General features: G+C 41.1%; 1 protein-coding gene across 1 annotated transcript in view; it reads right to left on the bottom strand.

The window, feature by feature from the left end:
- PRELID2 (PRELI domain containing 2) overlaps window positions 1-17,171 on the bottom strand; it is a 47,818-nt gene that overhangs the window by 29,250 nt on the left and 1,397 nt on the right. The window contains exons 2-3 of the mRNA XM_006269508.4: window positions 5,633-5,690; window positions 3,850-3,923 (exon numbers count right to left, since the gene is read on the bottom strand). Of these exons, the coding sequence (XP_006269570.1) occupies window positions 3,850-3,923; window positions 5,633-5,690 (132 nt within the window). The remainder of the gene's footprint in view (window positions 1-3,849; window positions 3,924-5,632; window positions 5,691-17,171) is intronic.

Here is a 17,171-nt window from a genome sequence, read left to right as displayed (position 1 = left end):
TCAGCTGCAGTTAGCCTTTGATGATAATACACATGTTGACCTTAATAGAAGCTGGTAAGGCCATGTAAATGTTCAAAGATTTATGCAAGCTGCTCAGTCCCCAGCCAGATTTCCATGACTGCTAAATGCTAAGTAAATTATCTAGCTACTTCATGTTTCATTTCTAGCTGGTTATGGCCTATTTAAAATGATGGATTCTAATGGGACCTATTCAGAGACTGCTGCATGCAAGATACAAACAGCTAAAACGGAAAGGGACAGTAAGGAAATTCCACCAACGCACTCTCGTGGCCCTGGGCTGTTCTGGGGGCTGGTTTGGGCCCACAGAGTAACTTAGCCATATTTTCAACACACACAATTACATAAAGTTAAAAGGGGATTTAACCATGGAGCAGCTGACACAGAGTAAGTGTCCATGGGCTGCCCCATGGGAAACAGAAGCTCAAACCTGTTTTATTAAGGGCTAAGCTGTTCAAGTTTAGCTTCTATAAGCCAGCAGGTACAAATGAGCATACAGACAATCACTGCACATCAGCTGCTCAGCAGTTTGCCCCTACTCCTTTTTAACTCAATATAAAATTTGTTCATTTTGCAATACTCTTGCCAGTCCCAAAGATCTTGCGAGTTACAGCAATCTGTCCCCAACTGCTGCTAGCCACAGCTCTCCGGACTACAGCTCTATTCCTGATTTACTAATCACGAGCTCTAGAATAGTATCACTGAAGGCAGGACCAGCCCACATTTTAGGGGGCCCTCTGCAAGAAATAGTTTTGGGGCACCTGCCCTGAAGAAGCTGCCAGTGATGATGGGGGAAGGGGGGGAAGTGGCCAAAGAAGCTGCCAGCTGTGGTGGGGGGGTGGGGAGGTGGAAAGCAGCCGGATGCAGGGGGCCCCTTAGCTGCAGGACTCCCAGCAGCCGCAGGTTCCACAGTATAGGATGGGCCAGCCCTGACTGAAGGGCTGTCTATGATTGTATTCCTCGGTGCCTGTGCTGGGTTTCCCTTAGCTGCTTTTAGAGCTCATTTATGCTGCTCTACCACAGAGGTCAGAGAATGGGTGAGAATCTCATCCTAAGCTAATTTTACATTCTGTCCCATACCTGGAAGTTTGTTTTCCTGGGTAGATGAAGCATGGAAAATAAAATACAGATATTTAAATGCAGAGATGCATAAATGGTCTTGTCACAACATGCAAGAAGACATGGTTATATGGCCTTTTCTACATAAGACACAAGAGATTAGGAATGCTTAACCAGTGCAAAGATCTAATGTAGCTACTTAGAAATACAAAATTTTATTCATGCATTGCACCAATCACAAGTAAGGATTAATTTGCATCACCTGACACACAAAGTGAAACCACTCATCATTGCAGCAAATCAGGATTCTCTAAGTCATCAGTGAGGCCTCTAACATATTCCCATTCAAAAACTGACAGTACCTTGCATTTCTGAGACTATTTACATAGTGCAAGGGCAAGAAAATGGACTGCAACTGACATATGCCATAAATGTTTTTAATTGAAACATAAAATATTTTAGATTAAATTAAAAAGGTTAAACAAGTTATTTTCTTTGTGAACTTTGCATTTCCTTCAGGTTTGATAATGAATATAGCCAGTTTACTGCCAATTCCAGTTTCAGACTCTCAGGAATTAACTCAATGCTACACAATTTGGATTTCAGGACATGCATGTTTATTTCCCACTCAAAGTAACCCACAAATGCCTTCCCGAATCTTTGTTTTATTAGGTTGTAAGCAATTAAAACCTGAAGGGTGCATTCAGACATGCAGGCACATGTGGTTTTTGGCACCACAGCCTCTTTGTGGTGCCACAAACCATATTCATTGCACCTTAAATCATGCACAGCACTGCTGATTTGCAGTGTGGGGACAAAATTTGCTACCAGGATTTCACAGTAGCAAAAAAAAAGCCAACCCAGGAAAAAAAAAAAAAAAGAGAGAGAGAGAGAGAGGCAAAGCACACAAAAATAGTATGTGCCAAACAAACATGGAGACGGGGGAGCAGGCAGCCCTGGGCCCTGTGCTGCCTGCACCCCCATCTCCATACGCTGCTTCCTGGATGGCTGGGACACAGGGTGCCTCTGTGTGGGGAATTCCTGCCGGCTAGCCCTGCATTGAGGCACTCGGGGCCAAACCAGTACTGCCTCTGCCTCCCCGCAGCACCTGGAGCCCAGCCAGGACCTGGGCATGGCCTGCAACAAAGGGCACATGCAGGGGTGTGTGCTGCGACAAAGTAGCAGCACAAATTTGTGCCACTACTATTTGTGCCGCTGCAAGCACACACCCCTGCTTTTCTGGACGTGACCAAAGTGTTCAAAAAAACAGGCTTGCCCTTAAAAAATGATAAGATTGGCCTGAAAGTAATCCTCTTGAGTTTTTTGTTTGTTTTTTTACTTTCTGGTGTCTCACCCTAAGAATCTAGTTGGGGCTAAGCAGCAGCTCTGCAGAAAAGGACCTGGGAGTTACAGTAGACAAGAAGCTGGATAGGAGGCAGCAGTGTGCCCGTGTTGCCAAGAAGGCTAACGGCATGCTGGGCTGTATTGGTAGGAGTGTTGCCAGTAGGTCAAGGGACATGATTCTTCCCCCTCTTCTGCACTGGTGAGGCCATATTTGAAGTATTGTGCTCAGTTTTGGGTCCCCCACTATAGCAAGGATGAGGACACATTGGAGAGAGTACAGAAGAGGGCAATAAAAATGGTAAGGGGGTTGGGGGACATGACTCATGAGAAGAGGCTGAGGAAACTTGGCTAATTTAGTCTGGAGAAGAGAAGACTGAGGGGAGATTTAATAGCAACTGTGAGCTTCCTGAATGGTGATTACAAAGAGGATGGAGCTGAACTGTTCTCAGTGGTGGCAGATGACAGAACAAGGAGCAATGGTCTCAAGTTTCAGCAAGGGAAGTTTAGGTTAGATATTAGGAAGAACTTTTTTTTTTTTTTTTTTTTTACTAGGAGGGTAGTAAAACACTGGCGCAGGTTACGCAGAGAGGTTGTGGAATTTCCATCCTTGAAGGTTTTTAAGACCCTGGTAGACAAAGCCTTGGCTAGGATGATCTAGTTGGGGATCGTCCTGCTTTAAGCAAGGGGTTGGATTAGATGGCATCCTGAGGGCTCTTCCAACCCTGATTTTCTATGACAAGCTGGCATTCCCAGGTATTCTGTGAATTCCAAGAACTGGAGCGTAACAGAATCACCAATGATAGCAAGATAAGATAAGATTCATGGAAAAAACCATGACAGCTGCTTATATGGAAGTTGCTTTTTAAAAACCTATATTGTGCATGATATCCCTTTAAAACCCTGAGCTTACATTTTAACTTGTAATTGAATGCGTTTTATATAACATGTTCCCAGTGCCTATTTTTCAAAAAAAAAAAAAATCACACCTGCCCAAACCCTACATAAAACACATCCAAAGTCTTTCGCTAACCTGCTTCCAGGAAAGGATGGCAACTTGCTTTAAAAGTTTTCAGTAAGAGAGGAAACCATTTAAAATGGATGAAGGCTTCTTATTTGCCACCTTGCAAGTACATAGAGATTAAAAGCGCATCACCACATTTACAACATGCCAACACCATATATTACACTTGCCATATCTTACAGCATAAAAGACTGCAATTTTGGCTTTGCACTTTCTAATCCAATGCAAAACTAATAGGCACAGAACCATTTTATCTTTTAAAAGAACAAAAAGGAAAAAAACATTTTAACTGAAGCATCATTGGGAAACCTGCTCCTTTAATGCAGCTAGCATCACAGTCTTGTCTTAGGTTGATTTTTGGTTTTGTTTTTTCAAAGCCAAACTGAGCCTAGGTTTAAAGAAGTTACCTTTCTTAAGATTTCTGGAATTACATTCTGACATGTTGCAATTCTCCTCCTGTAAACAATTCCTGTAGACAAATCTGATAATAAAGAAGAAAAAAAGCTGAGCAGTGACAGTAACAAACATTACCTTTTTCTCAATAAAAAGAAAAGAGTTGGACGACTTAGCAACAAAAATGAATCTGCAGGCAAGAAAGCTGGCAAATGCTAGCTAAAGAATATGCTAGCTTGTGTTTTTTTTATTATTATTTAGAGCAATGACAGTATTTTTTGGCCAGGCAAAAACGGTAAACGTGATTGTTACAGGCATTATGCATCCCATCTCAAGGGGGGGTCCCTGTGCCCTACACTGCACTCTAGCACCCCCTGCCAGCTGGAAAACAGATGGTGCCACATAAACATTTCACCGGCGTTTATGCTAGTCCTTATGAGCGACTAGCACTGCATACACTGCCAAACTCAGCCTTCACATAAGTGGGTAGAACTCCACTGAAGACGATGCTGAATTTGGCACATAGTAGTGAGGTAGTTCATTTTCTGAGACACTGTCTTGTTGACGATCTGGGAAAAAAGAAAAGCAGCCTGCAAATATATTTGTCAATATGGGCTGTTGAACAGTCAGACAGTTCAGGTCCAGACTAAAACTTTGCACTCACTCCATCTCTGCATTTCATATTCTCAATTCCATGCCACTGGGATGTAAAATACAACTCAATACCATACTTGAGATCTACAGCAGCCTCTGATATGACTACACATTTATTTTTATATTGAACTGGGCCCAGTGACAAGAACACAGCTATCTATTAGAAAACAAATTATAGTTATTTAGCATCACCAAAAACATGCCTGGCTTTCAGGATCACTCTGCATTTTAATATTTAATGACCCAGATCAAGTACAGAAACCTCAGTATGCTACTAAATAAGAAGCCAACTGGCAGACAGCCCAAGTGAAAGTTCTCGGGGGGTGGGGGAGATGTCTTCCCAAAAAGTTTATTTGGAGGATGTCTGACAGGAAACTTTAGCTTGTTTCTCTGAGCTCTTGTGGTAGGCTGACTCAATGATATCACATTTTACAGGGAAAGGAGAATCCTGGAATTGCCACTTATCATGCATAGCTATGAACCATAGATATTTCCATTTTCTTTACAGATGAGCAGAAGGTACAGAGGGAGTAAGGCCCAGGTGTTTACAGGGAGTTAGGTGCCCAAATAACTTAAACATCTGTGCCCAAGGTCATTAAGGAAGTTTTTAAACAGAAGAGGGACTGAACCCAAACCTTTCAAGTGAGATCTCTCAAGTCCCAGCCTCTATTTTAAGCTGGGACTGGGTCGTCCTTCCTCTCCATTTGATGACAAGTCTTAACTGCCTGTTTCATTTGAGTTTTACTGGGGAATGGGTAAAATTTCTGGGTAAATCACTGAAGCTTGGGACTGTTTCCTCTTATATACTGCCCTCTCTCAGCAGAAGTAAGTATCCAAAGCCTGCTGAAGTTCAATGGGACTTAAATCTGCTCCTTAAAGATGGATGTCCTTACACCAATGCAAAGGATTGAGACACAGGGAACAAGTATTACTGAGACATTAGCCAAGTCATGCTTTTCAGTCCCTGAAGCAGCTCAAAAATCCAGAAGTAGCATGCATATGGATCTGAGGTGGGAGGGCATCATTTTGTTCTGGCCTTGCACAGAACCCGGCACAATGCAGCCCTGGTTGATTCATGGTGGGGCACTACTGAAATACAAGCAATAAATTAATCAGCACTGCAAGCAAAAGCAAGCCGCTTACCATTTTTCTCTTCCACTGTTTTTACAGCTGTGACATGTTTCTCCATGGGACTGGGATACTAGGTGAAAATGTAAAAGTAAACATCACCATTTGTCACTTGGGTAAGAGAAAATTGCTAACATTCACTTGTAAAATCAATACACATTTTCACCATCTCTCTCAAGAGGTAAATAACAAACAAAAAAAACCCAGCTTTGTGTCATCAGTCTTTAGCACCCACTTAAATTAGCTAAAATGTTCACAAAGAAAAGGAATTATACAATATTTAAATGTATATCTCAATGCTTGTGGTGAGGTTTGCTTTGCAAATCTTAAGAATGTTAAAGAAAACATACACCCTTCAATACCTCTACACAACAATTTACATTAAGTTTCAAGACTCATCCAGAATACCTTCAAAACAGAAAGAGAATAAGTTGTAAACTTTTGACCTGCATCACATGGCTCAAAATCACAGCTAATGTAGCTTTCATGAGTTTCATGATTCCATGGGCCAATTCCATCCCTGGCAAGCTACCTCAGAGATGAATTGAACCCTGGGTTTCTGCAGTAGTACCTGTGAAATCCTGCTAAGCAGGCTTGCTGTCTCATCAATATCTTGAAGCCATACAGCAAGATGCAGAAAACCATGAAAGCTACTGTATATCTGAATTGCATAGTAGGGTGTGCTACTTTTAACTGTCCTGCAATACCTGGAAACCTAAGGTGTCATTTTGTGCCAGAACTGGTCCTGTGCAGTGGGTGCAAACACTGCTCTACACTAGAGACTGGCTTGCAGCCCTCTGATAAGGGACCTACTACTACTTCCAGGTAAGGATGATCTCCTTTAAATAAAGTGATGGAAACCAGTCATTTAAGGGCTGAATGAAGAAAAGGCTAACTGACTCCCCAAATGATGAAGATATAGAAATTGTATCCACTGTTTCCAGCACATGGACTCATTTGGATGCCCTAGCTAATGTTTTATATTAAAAAGAGAAGAGTGCTAAAGGTAAGGAAAGCCATTTTGGGATTTTTTAAACTCCTCTATTAGAATAATGGTTGAGATGGTTAGCATAACTTTATTACTCATTACTATAAATAAGCAGCCTTTACATGAACTGAATCTTAAATTCAAATCTTAAAGCAAGCGATACCTCTGAGCATTGTTGACTGTAGTAAATTAAACAGAAGTCTAGATACTAATACCAATGCCAAATGAGAAAATACTGAATGCCAGATAAAGATTGGCATTAGACAAGCATAAAGATTGAGGGAAGGTGAAGAAATTACATCCAGAAGCCAGCGATTACTAGGATTATAAAATCCTAGTTTGCAAGTAGTCATAAATTACTTGCAGGACACCTCTTCTACCATGTATTTTTATTTTGGTTGCTGCTGAATAAAAATCCCATTAAAAAGGAACTGCGAGGTTTTAAAACTCCTATTTCGTAGTGAAATTGGAGGCTTCTATGCAACATGCTGCTCTGAAATGGCAGAAGTAGTGGTGTAATTACATTATGAATGTAACTTACACTCTGTAAGGCCCAATCGTGTGAAACAAAAAGCCATTTACATAAATCTTTCACTAAATAGCAGACTCTATTACCCAAGTATTTAAACAGAAATAGACTCAATTTCCTACATAGTAGACTATAAGAAATGGTGTTAGGAGTCTATAAGCAGATGGAATGGTTCAGTGAGTCTAACAGTCGCAACAAAATAGTCTTTCAAGCCAGCCATGTTCTTCCATCAAGGTTTTTATTCCCTGAGGATCTTCTAGTTCAACAGCAGCAGAGAACAGAAAGAATTCACTCTATTAATTCAGCCTTGTAGTGACCTACTGGGGTGCCTCCTCACTCAAAAGCTTTCTGCCGTACCATTATGGCTACTGAGGTTTCAGTCCTCCTACTGGAGACTGATCAGCCTGATGGCTCTCACCATGCCTCATCTTCTCTGAAGCAACAGTAAAAGGAAGCAATAATGCTGGACTGACTTTCCTGCTCCCCAAGAGCAATATGCATCCTATCAGGAGGTGCAATTTAAGCAAGTTAATCTGCTTGGTGACTACTGCTAAATATTATCAATGATCATATGGAAGATAATACACTTCCCTTTCGCTATTAATGTATTTATATTCTATCCAAAACAACTTAGAAGAAACCTATGGTTGCAAAGCCAAAAAATGATGCAATAAAATTGCCCACTCAGTGTTAAATCAGTCCCTTGCGTTGTGCATCTGCGTTATGGAAGTCTTTATGATCACCATTTCGCTCTCCTACTCTGCTTCCCTCTACCCTCCATGCATAGCTCTTACTCCCATTCACCTGTCTCCAGCAGACACCTTCACCCTCAGCATATGCACACACTTTTCAGCCCACACTTCCACTGTGTCTGCTTCCTCCTTCTCTTCCATACCCCTATACACAATAATGCAGGGAGAGGGAGGAAGCATAGGAAAGGCATCCTCTTTTTTCACATCCTGCACACTTGGCTAACCTATACATACACACATGCATGCACACCATGGAAATTTTCATCCCAAATGCTTCAGGAACTATTACAAAAATAGCAAGCAATTGAAAACTAGAGTGAAATAGATCAGGTAATCTTCACTACCACAACATTAACAGCTCAGCCTGTATCAGTATTCACAAACCTGAAGGGCTCCTTGTAGTACAATTCACCATTTGACACCAAAATCATGGGACATTTAATGAGTTGAAATTAGAGAGTGCCCATGGGTTAGTCAGTGGATTGACACTTGCCGTGTGTGATGAAAAGTCAGTGGTGAGAAGGAAGACTCCCAAAGTCGAATGTGGATAGAGCATCTGGACAGCTTATTTCATTGCTTTAGTGTGGGTGGGAGAAGCCCTCCAACAACCTGAAATTTCAAGTTTGGTTTTTGTATGGAAACTACAAATTTCAAAAGACCACAGTTCCTTATCTTTACCATCACCTTGAAATGATTTGATGCCATCTTGTGGTCAATACAAGTAAGACTTTGAATCTGTCTTCTCTATATTTTATTAAGGCAAACATTAGAAGGTGTAGGATAGATGTTAATTGGGGGGAGGGGAGCAAAAGACTACTTATTGCTTCATGGTTTCATAACTTAAAAAAAGATGTAGGAAAGTGTATGAGGAATGTCAGTATCTTGTAATTCACCCATTCAATTAACTCTGAAAATGTGTTCATGTTTACTAAGGTTGTTTATTGCTTTAACAGTTGGATAGGATAAGAGAATATGAAGAGATGCAGCAGCATCATGCAGTTAAAGCAAAAACCTAGGGGAGAGCAAGGAGAGTTCTATTCACCTTATGCCTTTCACTTGCTTTGTACTTAAACAAGGAACTTGCCTCTTGGTTTAAAAATAATATTACCAACCTTTGCAAATACTGAGAGACCTGAATTTGAAAAGTTCTAGGTAAATCTTAAAATGTGTTTAATAGGAAAGGTATGGCATGGGATGGAGGGGGAAATTAAAAATGTTATGCCCACTTGGAAAGTGAATTAGTTCTCCTGGTGAAAGATGGACTTGAAGTATAATTTGTTTAAGTTTAAAGATGTTTCAGATAATACAATTGCTCCCAAGTTCCCCTACCAGTTTTCACAGACTTTGCTGTTTTACAGAGTATTTATCCTTCTATTGCTGTGTGAAAGATTCAAACAATAGAAAATAACTCATAACAAACACAGTGAAACTTACTTTGCCTTTATTTTTTTTCTTACTTTCCAATTTATTTTTAAGCGTCAATGATGGCCCAGAACCGAGACCATGATAGTTTAGTATAGTACCTATGTAATGCTGTCTATTTGTTTGTCTAGAAATTCATTTGCCTTTTCAAGGAACTGGACACATTCCGAGTCATACTGGTGATACGCTTTTTTATTATTTATTTATTGGAAATGGTGAATTCTTTTCTTCAGCTATAGAAAGCCAACACTATATAGTTACTGAATAACTCTTTATGTGCTATCTTTCTAAAAATTCTTTGACTGCTCTACAGAACAGATATATCACAAGAATTTCTCAGATGTGTTATTTTCTAATACAATGAAATACAACCCTAAGTAAAGTAAACTGAATTAAGTGCATAAAATCAGTTATACAATTAAAGATGCATATTCCCACCACAAAGCTTCTTTGGGCGAGTAATTCGTGAGAAAAACAGATTTCTAAGACAGATTCTGCATTCAGCTGTAGTGAGAAATCAATGTAGATTACATGTAATGGTTTACATAAAACTGAACTATTTCAAAGCAAGAAACTGTTGATTTTACATGCAAAATCAAATGGAGCTCAAATGAAGCTCAAAGACCTGCAAAAATATTTAAATCAGTAAATATTTTGGATGATTCTTTTTTATGCCAGAGAAATTAAACACTGACAATGTACAAATCAGCTCAACCCTTGCAGGCCTCTCAGAACACTTTTGTAAATTAATTTATATTTAAAATAAAAAGGTCTAAAAAAACCCATGGCACAGCAAGCAATCTGTGATAAAAATCAATAAATACAAAAGCCTTTTCACATATGGATATGGGTTTTTTAATACAAATCAATTTGTCAGACTTGAACTAAATGGTTGATTAACAGTTACAAGCCAGCTCCTATGATGGTATTTGCACCCAGATAAGGCTTCACAGCAGTGAAAATTATTAATTGTCCTTTGTTTGGTAGTAGTGCTTTTGAGCGCAGGCATTGCCCCTTGTGATACATGATATGCACATGCATAACAAATAAGGCCTCTCTCCTAAAGAGTTTGCAGTCTAATTTATACAATCTGTCTATATTAATCTATAGTTATATATGCTATAATTATCACTCAATCACTCATCTTGCCACAGTGACCATCTACACTACTACATAAGTGGAGTAAGCTAAGCTAAATTTCTACACAGCCTCAGGTTTTCCCACAGGAAAGGAGAAGTGAACCAGGCCTGCTACTGCTGCCCCATACCACAATACAGAGGCACAGGCCAGCTACAGATAACACATCCTAAATCTGTATTGTTTCATGGCAATGAGCTGAAATGATCCAACTCAGGTCCAAGCAGGCCAGTGCTAGAACTTGGCATCCGTGGCTAGGGGCAGACATTACACCTAAACTGAACCAGTTTAAGTGATCAGAAACTGGTTTAAACCTGTAACAGAAGAGGCATTCAGTGCACATAAACCAGTTTCAAAATGGCTGAAACCAGTTTGAGATAAATGTGGTTGAATGTAGTATCAGACTTAACTGATTTGGCTCAAACCGGTTTATGCAATATCTGTCCCAGACCCTTTCCTGGTTTAAGTTAAACCAGAGTCCCCCAGCATCCCGTCATGCTGTGGGCTGGGCTCTCTTCTCCAGCCCAGCTGGGCTGGTCCCACCCCTCTGCTCCCCAGCAGCAGCAGGAACAGGCAGGGATGACCAGGGTCAGGGGTCTGGCCTAAGAATGGTTTAATTCCCTGCTCCCTGTCCCACTGGCAGTGACCCGAGCTGGGTCTGTCAGGCCCCCTCCTCGCTGCAGCAGCAATGGGCCAGCATGGCCCCTGAGGCAGAGGTAGAGACAGGTGTTATTCTCCCCTCTACCCCTACTGTCCCCGAGGGGCCACAGCCAGGTCTGCCCATCCCAACCGCCGCCAAGCAGGAGAATAAGCCCCCTCCTGTCCCCTCCGTTGGATGCCAGAGGGAAGGAGAATAACCCCCATCCCAGCCCCCCTGAGAGCCCCTGCCAGCTGGTATCTGGCTCTGCCAGGTAGGAGCTGGCTGGGGAGCAGGCTTCCCTGGCCAGCTGAGAGGTACCGGTGGGCGCCAAGCCCAGCAGCCACCACCATCATGCCCCCTGCCCTGTGCAGCACCCGGAGTTGCAGCCTAACAAGCAGCTGCAGGCTGGCCAGGGTAGGGAACTGCTCTGCTCCCCTCACGTGCAGCTGCTGTAGCCGCACCACGCTGCACCGCACCACTCTGGGTGTGGGGGCAGGAAGCTTCTGCCCCACACATGGAGCTCTGGCTCTGGCTCCCAGATGCCTTGGAAGTTGGAAGGCACCCAGGTGTAAGGCTTCAGTCCAGAGACTGCAGCTGGAGCTCCACACATGGGGCAAAAACTGCAGGGCTGAAGCTCCCCCGCTGGTTCCTCCCCAAGCGGCAGGAATGGGCAGTCACCACTGCAGGCCACGGGAAGCTGGCATGACATGGGTAGCTTCTTCAGCCCAGCAGCTTCAACCTGGGCTGGGCTAAAACTGCCGGGCTGATGGAAGCTCCTCCAGCCCCAAACGGCGCTGCACAGTGCAGCAGCAGCCACAGTTGGAGGCAATGGGAGAAAAAAACAGCCATCCTGGGCCAAGACAGCTTTCTCTTGCCTGCAGTGATGAGTCCCCCTCCCATTCCTGCCACTCCTGAGCCACTCCAGAAGGCGGTGGGAGGGGGAGGAGGGAGCACTCAGCAGACACAGCTTGGGTCCCTGCTGGTGGGACAGGGAGTAGGGAATTAAACCTCTCTCTGGCCAGTGACAGGGGAGTTTATTACAGTTTATTGCTTCACATTAATTGCATGTGTAGATACACCCCACGAGTCTCAGAATCCTCCAGAAATTTCCTGTCTCCCCAAGTCACCTGGAGCACCTCTAGATAACAGCAATTTTTCTCAGATACACCTCTATTATGAACCTATTTTTTGCTTTTACAAGCAGACAGTAACTTGGGCGCTAATCCCACAAGTGGATCCATCTGCCAGTGGGAGTGGCAACTGTCTTTATCCCTTGCCATTGTGTTCTGGGGCATATAGCAATTCTGCCTCACTTTTCCTTAAGTATGCATCTCAGTCCCTTGGCTAAACCATGTCCAAAATCATATAGACAAAAAACAGCATAACAATCTATACAGTGATAAAAGTGATACAGATACCGCATAACATTCCAGTGGGAATATCCGCATCAGATCAGTAAAATAAATAAAAGAAAAATTGCATGGCACCCCATGAAACGCCACCAGTCCACAGCAGGGTTCATGTCACATATATACACTGATACCTGCAGGAAAAAAAGAGTTATCAATCACACATTTCTGCTGGTCACAGGATCTTAAGACTGAATTCATCAGATGAAGGTGCAAAATCCTGTTCTGCAAACTGTGTATATTTTTATAGGAGTAGGCTTAACTTTACTACTGCACACTCTTTTTTTTGCTATGGAGAATTATGTGTTGCTAATGCATTATTGAGAGGTAGATGAATGGGAAAAATCTGACTCTTTGGGAATGCTAAAGGTCATTTGTATGAGCAGCAGGAGATCCAAGAAGTAACCATGTATCTCAGTCCATGAACTCTTACAATCCAAACAAGGTACAGCGGGATTCTCAGAGGTGCCTGGGGACCTTAGGCACAAAAGCCCCTTTAAAGAATCCCAGCTGTAATTAATTTGGTCATCTCTGAAACCAAGTTTAGTTTTACCTGCTCAACCTATCTTCGTACAACATAAAAGCCACAGCATCAAGTATTGTATCTGCAAATTAGAAAAATATATAGAAAAGCAATAAAATCAACTTGAACCATAGGATTTATGAAGCTAACTATACTAAGTGGTTTCTTCCATGAGACCATGTTCCTACTTGAAATAAGTAATGTACTGTGCTGTCACATTTAAGAAATGTTAAAATAATCCTTTCTGCTTAATGCCTCTGACTGTCATAATTAGGCTCACTCTTTTCCTCCACTTGGTTTTTTTATTATGTCTTGAAGAGGTATATGTCAGAATGTTGTTTCTATTTGTAATACTACTTTGGTTTGAATAGTTAACAAGAAATAGCAGTAACAGCTATTTCTGACCCCCCCAAATTGTCAAATGCCTGAGAAAACCAATTTAAAAAGTGACCCTTGGGTGCCATGGCCCTCTTTACTAAGTTAGTACTAAGTTTTCAAATTAATATTTCACCACATATCCCATTATGATCAGTTAACTGCTGGTACAACATCCCAAACTGAAAGGTTAATCAGCATGACTATTTACACTGGCCAAACATACTGCTCAAGATTTGTGCAACTGGGCAATATATTGTTTGTAACTTCATTTTTTTTCCATCTTTGCAGAGGCTTCTTCTTTGGAGGCCAAGAAAGGGACAGCTGTGCAAGATTAATAGAAATAAGAGAAAAAATACTGCAGACTGGGCACTTCTGTCTCTATTTGCTGTCCAACATTCTGGCATACACATTTGAGGAATACACTGAAGAATTATATTTTATATAAACTTCAGCAGGCAACAGAGAAGCCATTTTCAGTTATTAGATTATAGTATATTAGCAGTGAACTAATTTGGTCAAATTAAGTATTGAAACATAACATTCTGAAAAGCAAAAAAAATGGTTAATAGTAACACAAATGTGACACCAATTAATTTATGATCCCTTATTCCTATATCACATCAAATGCTCTCATTTTTCTTCAACAAGGCCAGGATCTGACAGACAGACTTTAGAACAAAATGTAACCACATTATTTCTTGGGGGAAGAACAATGCTGCTCAGTGCCCTTATGCCTAAGCTGATCAAAGGTTTTTAAAGAAATGGCAAAATCCTTAATAGAAACAGAAAACTAACATGGAAGCACACATCCCTGCTCCTGTGAGAATAGATTACCAATGGTTTTAGTAAGGATCTCTCTCTATATTTTAAATGATAGATCATCCACTGCTGGTGGCAGGAACCAAAGATAATTTAGGTCCTGACCTTGCAGCTGACCAATCAGTGTGCCTGTATATGATGCCACTTGTTCTACTGGTAAAACAGGCTGCCCAGGACTGGTCAACTGCAGTCAGTTCAGTTTTCATAGCACTGCCCAGACCACAGCAGTCAATTTTTGACTTTTCCAAGCGCACACACATTTTTGTTTCTCCCCAGGGCCATTTTTCTCTTGCCAAGACTGCAGCTGCACTACCCTGATAAACCCTATAAGATACAAGTTATGGCTTCAGCCAAGATAGATCAAAATGTATACACCATATTTGGATTTCCTAAGACTTAGCCTATATTTTAAAAAGCTGTTTGTAAAATCTCTCTCGTCCTGCTTCTTTGGCAATGAGATCCCATTCCAACTAACAGACTGACCTGCCTTTGTAAAGAAAAGCTTTGTAACAACAGGTAGTTTATTACTAATAGGTAGGAACAAAGCAGAGTTAAAGTACAGTATCAAAAAAAAGAAACAGAAGACCAAATTTATCCTTGATGTTTTCAATAAAGTTGCCCTAAGTCAATAATGTTTGTCTTCCACAATAAAAGAGGTTGTAGATAAACAAAAAAAACCACCATGGTATTCTGGGTTAGGAAGATGCCCTGGGCTATTGCTAACGTTTATGCTGCAGAAACAAATACTGTGGAGACTGCTACATATTTTCCTTTTGTGTTTTTTGTTTTTTTTAAGTTGCAGCAAGAAGGCAAAAAAAACCCAAACCAACTAGTGTCAGCACATTATAAAAACTACAATTCACCTCAAGTTTTAAGCTTTTATTCAAGGGAAATGTCAAACAAAGGCTAGTTTGGACAAGTCTCTTAAAACCTGTGCCCAAGAGAAACCAATGCATAGAGAAAGGAAAGTTGAGCAGCACCAATGAAATGTTATTCCCCTGGATGTAAAATGATTTCCATTTTAAACTCTGCTTCCCATGTTAATATTTTGGTTTGCACTACCTTCATCTTGCACAAGGCAGACAAGATCACTGCTCTGTTTTTATATCACTGCTCTGATATAAAAGCATCTTCCTGCAATCATTAGTTCACAGATTCTACAGGGGAATGTTTACAGCCAAAGAAAACTATTTCCTTGATTAAAATTTACATCATGGAAATATTTCTACTGATCTGATTTTTATTTTTAAACATAAAACAAAGTTTGGGCCTATGCAACCTGCTAGGGGCCCCTTAAATCCAGAATCATGCAAGTGTCTTCTGACAATAGAGCTCTGCACACATGCAGCCCCTCTGGCTTGCTTGATTGCTGGAAAAGGGGGGGGGGGGGGCAACAACACCCACATGCACGTACTTGCAGGATCATAACTTACGTTGTAAAATAAACAGGAGCTGTTTGGTTACACCATCACAGAGATGTATAAAAAGGCTTGAGTCTGCTGAAAAGCATGTTTTAAACATGTAACAATATAGCACAAGGTAACCAAACAGAGCTGTTTTTCTAAATCAATTGGAAACCTTTTCATTTCCAATCCTATCCATCTGCTGTGGGCACCCAACCTCTTTCCTTCTGAAGAAAATGCTGAAAGACTTCTGATGTAATTGCTTATCACACCTGGACCTGCCCTACTTAAGGCACGCAGTCAGCACAGATGGAAGTGAGGTTGCAAAGAAACAATTTCTGAAAAAGAAGGGCAAGGCACAGTTCTTAAAAGGATACACCACACAAGCAACATCCCAAGTCCACATGGAAGCATGCTTTCATCCATATTAGAAACACTTCCCTGCTCTAATTACAGAATCCAGAGTTTTCACATCCAGTTTCTTTTCACTTACACAGTTACACAGGCAAAACGAGACCAGCAAAAAGGCAAAACATACATGGGTGACTATGGCCTCAAAAGAAATGCTGACAAGATTCATGTCACATCTTTAAATACTCCCACCTGTAACAACTGAAAGAGAGGAAAAGAAATATATATATTGAAAGAAAGGAAGAGAAAATTGTATATACACACACAGATAAATAGATATATAGATATATTCTTTCTAGAAAGAAAAAAATACACACACATACACATGCATACCCCCACCTGTAATAATTGAAAGAAAGGAAAAGAAATGTTTATATATATTTTTTCTTTTCCTTCCTTGCAATTATTACAGGTCGGGGTATGTGTGCACATGTATAGATGTATATACATTTCTTTCTCTCTTCTCCCTCTCCACACATAAAGTTACCTGATGATACTTTTTGTACTTAATGTATCACTGATTCTTCTGTGTAGAAAAGGGCTTTTGTGTGAGAGTCTTTTGAACAGCAAGAGAGGAAAGGCAAACCTTTAGCTAACCCTGCCCCCCCCCCAAATAAAAACCGAGGAAGGTATCATCACAATGGAAGGCAGGCAGGCTCCAGAACTACTGCAATATCTGGATTTGAGTTCAACTATTTTTTAGTGCATCCTAGTTAACACAGCTGGGCTAAAAATGCCTCTCTCCTGCCAAAAGGAGGGAAAGAGGTAGCGCAGTAAACTGCCTTATAAAAAAAAACAAAAAAAAACAATTATAGAAAAAGGTCGTTCACGAAGCAGCATATTACAGTGATCCTGGGCATGTTCACCACTGGCGAGTCACTGGCAGTACTCGGGTCCAGTTAGAAATGCCAGTGATCCACCAGTGGTGAACATGCCCAGGATCACTGTAATATGCTGCTTCTTGAACGGTTTTTCTGTGGTTTGACCATGGTTTATTTTAAACACTCTTTTAAAAATAAAGTTAAAAAAAAAAGCTGTTAATAGTGCAGCCCAAGGGCCTAGGGTGGCCATCATAGAGGACATTCCAGTTTTCTGCTACTCTGTCCTCTGTTGATATGAAATCTGACGCCTTTATGTCCTCTA

Source organism: Alligator mississippiensis, chromosome 9 (assembly GCF_030867095.1).
Source record: "Alligator mississippiensis isolate rAllMis1 chromosome 9, rAllMis1, whole genome shotgun sequence".
Classification (NCBI taxonomy): Eukaryota; Metazoa; Chordata; order Crocodylia; family Alligatoridae; genus Alligator; species Alligator mississippiensis.
The sequence above is the reverse complement of the archived record's forward strand: the minus strand, read 5'-3'. Positions and strand labels throughout refer to the sequence as shown.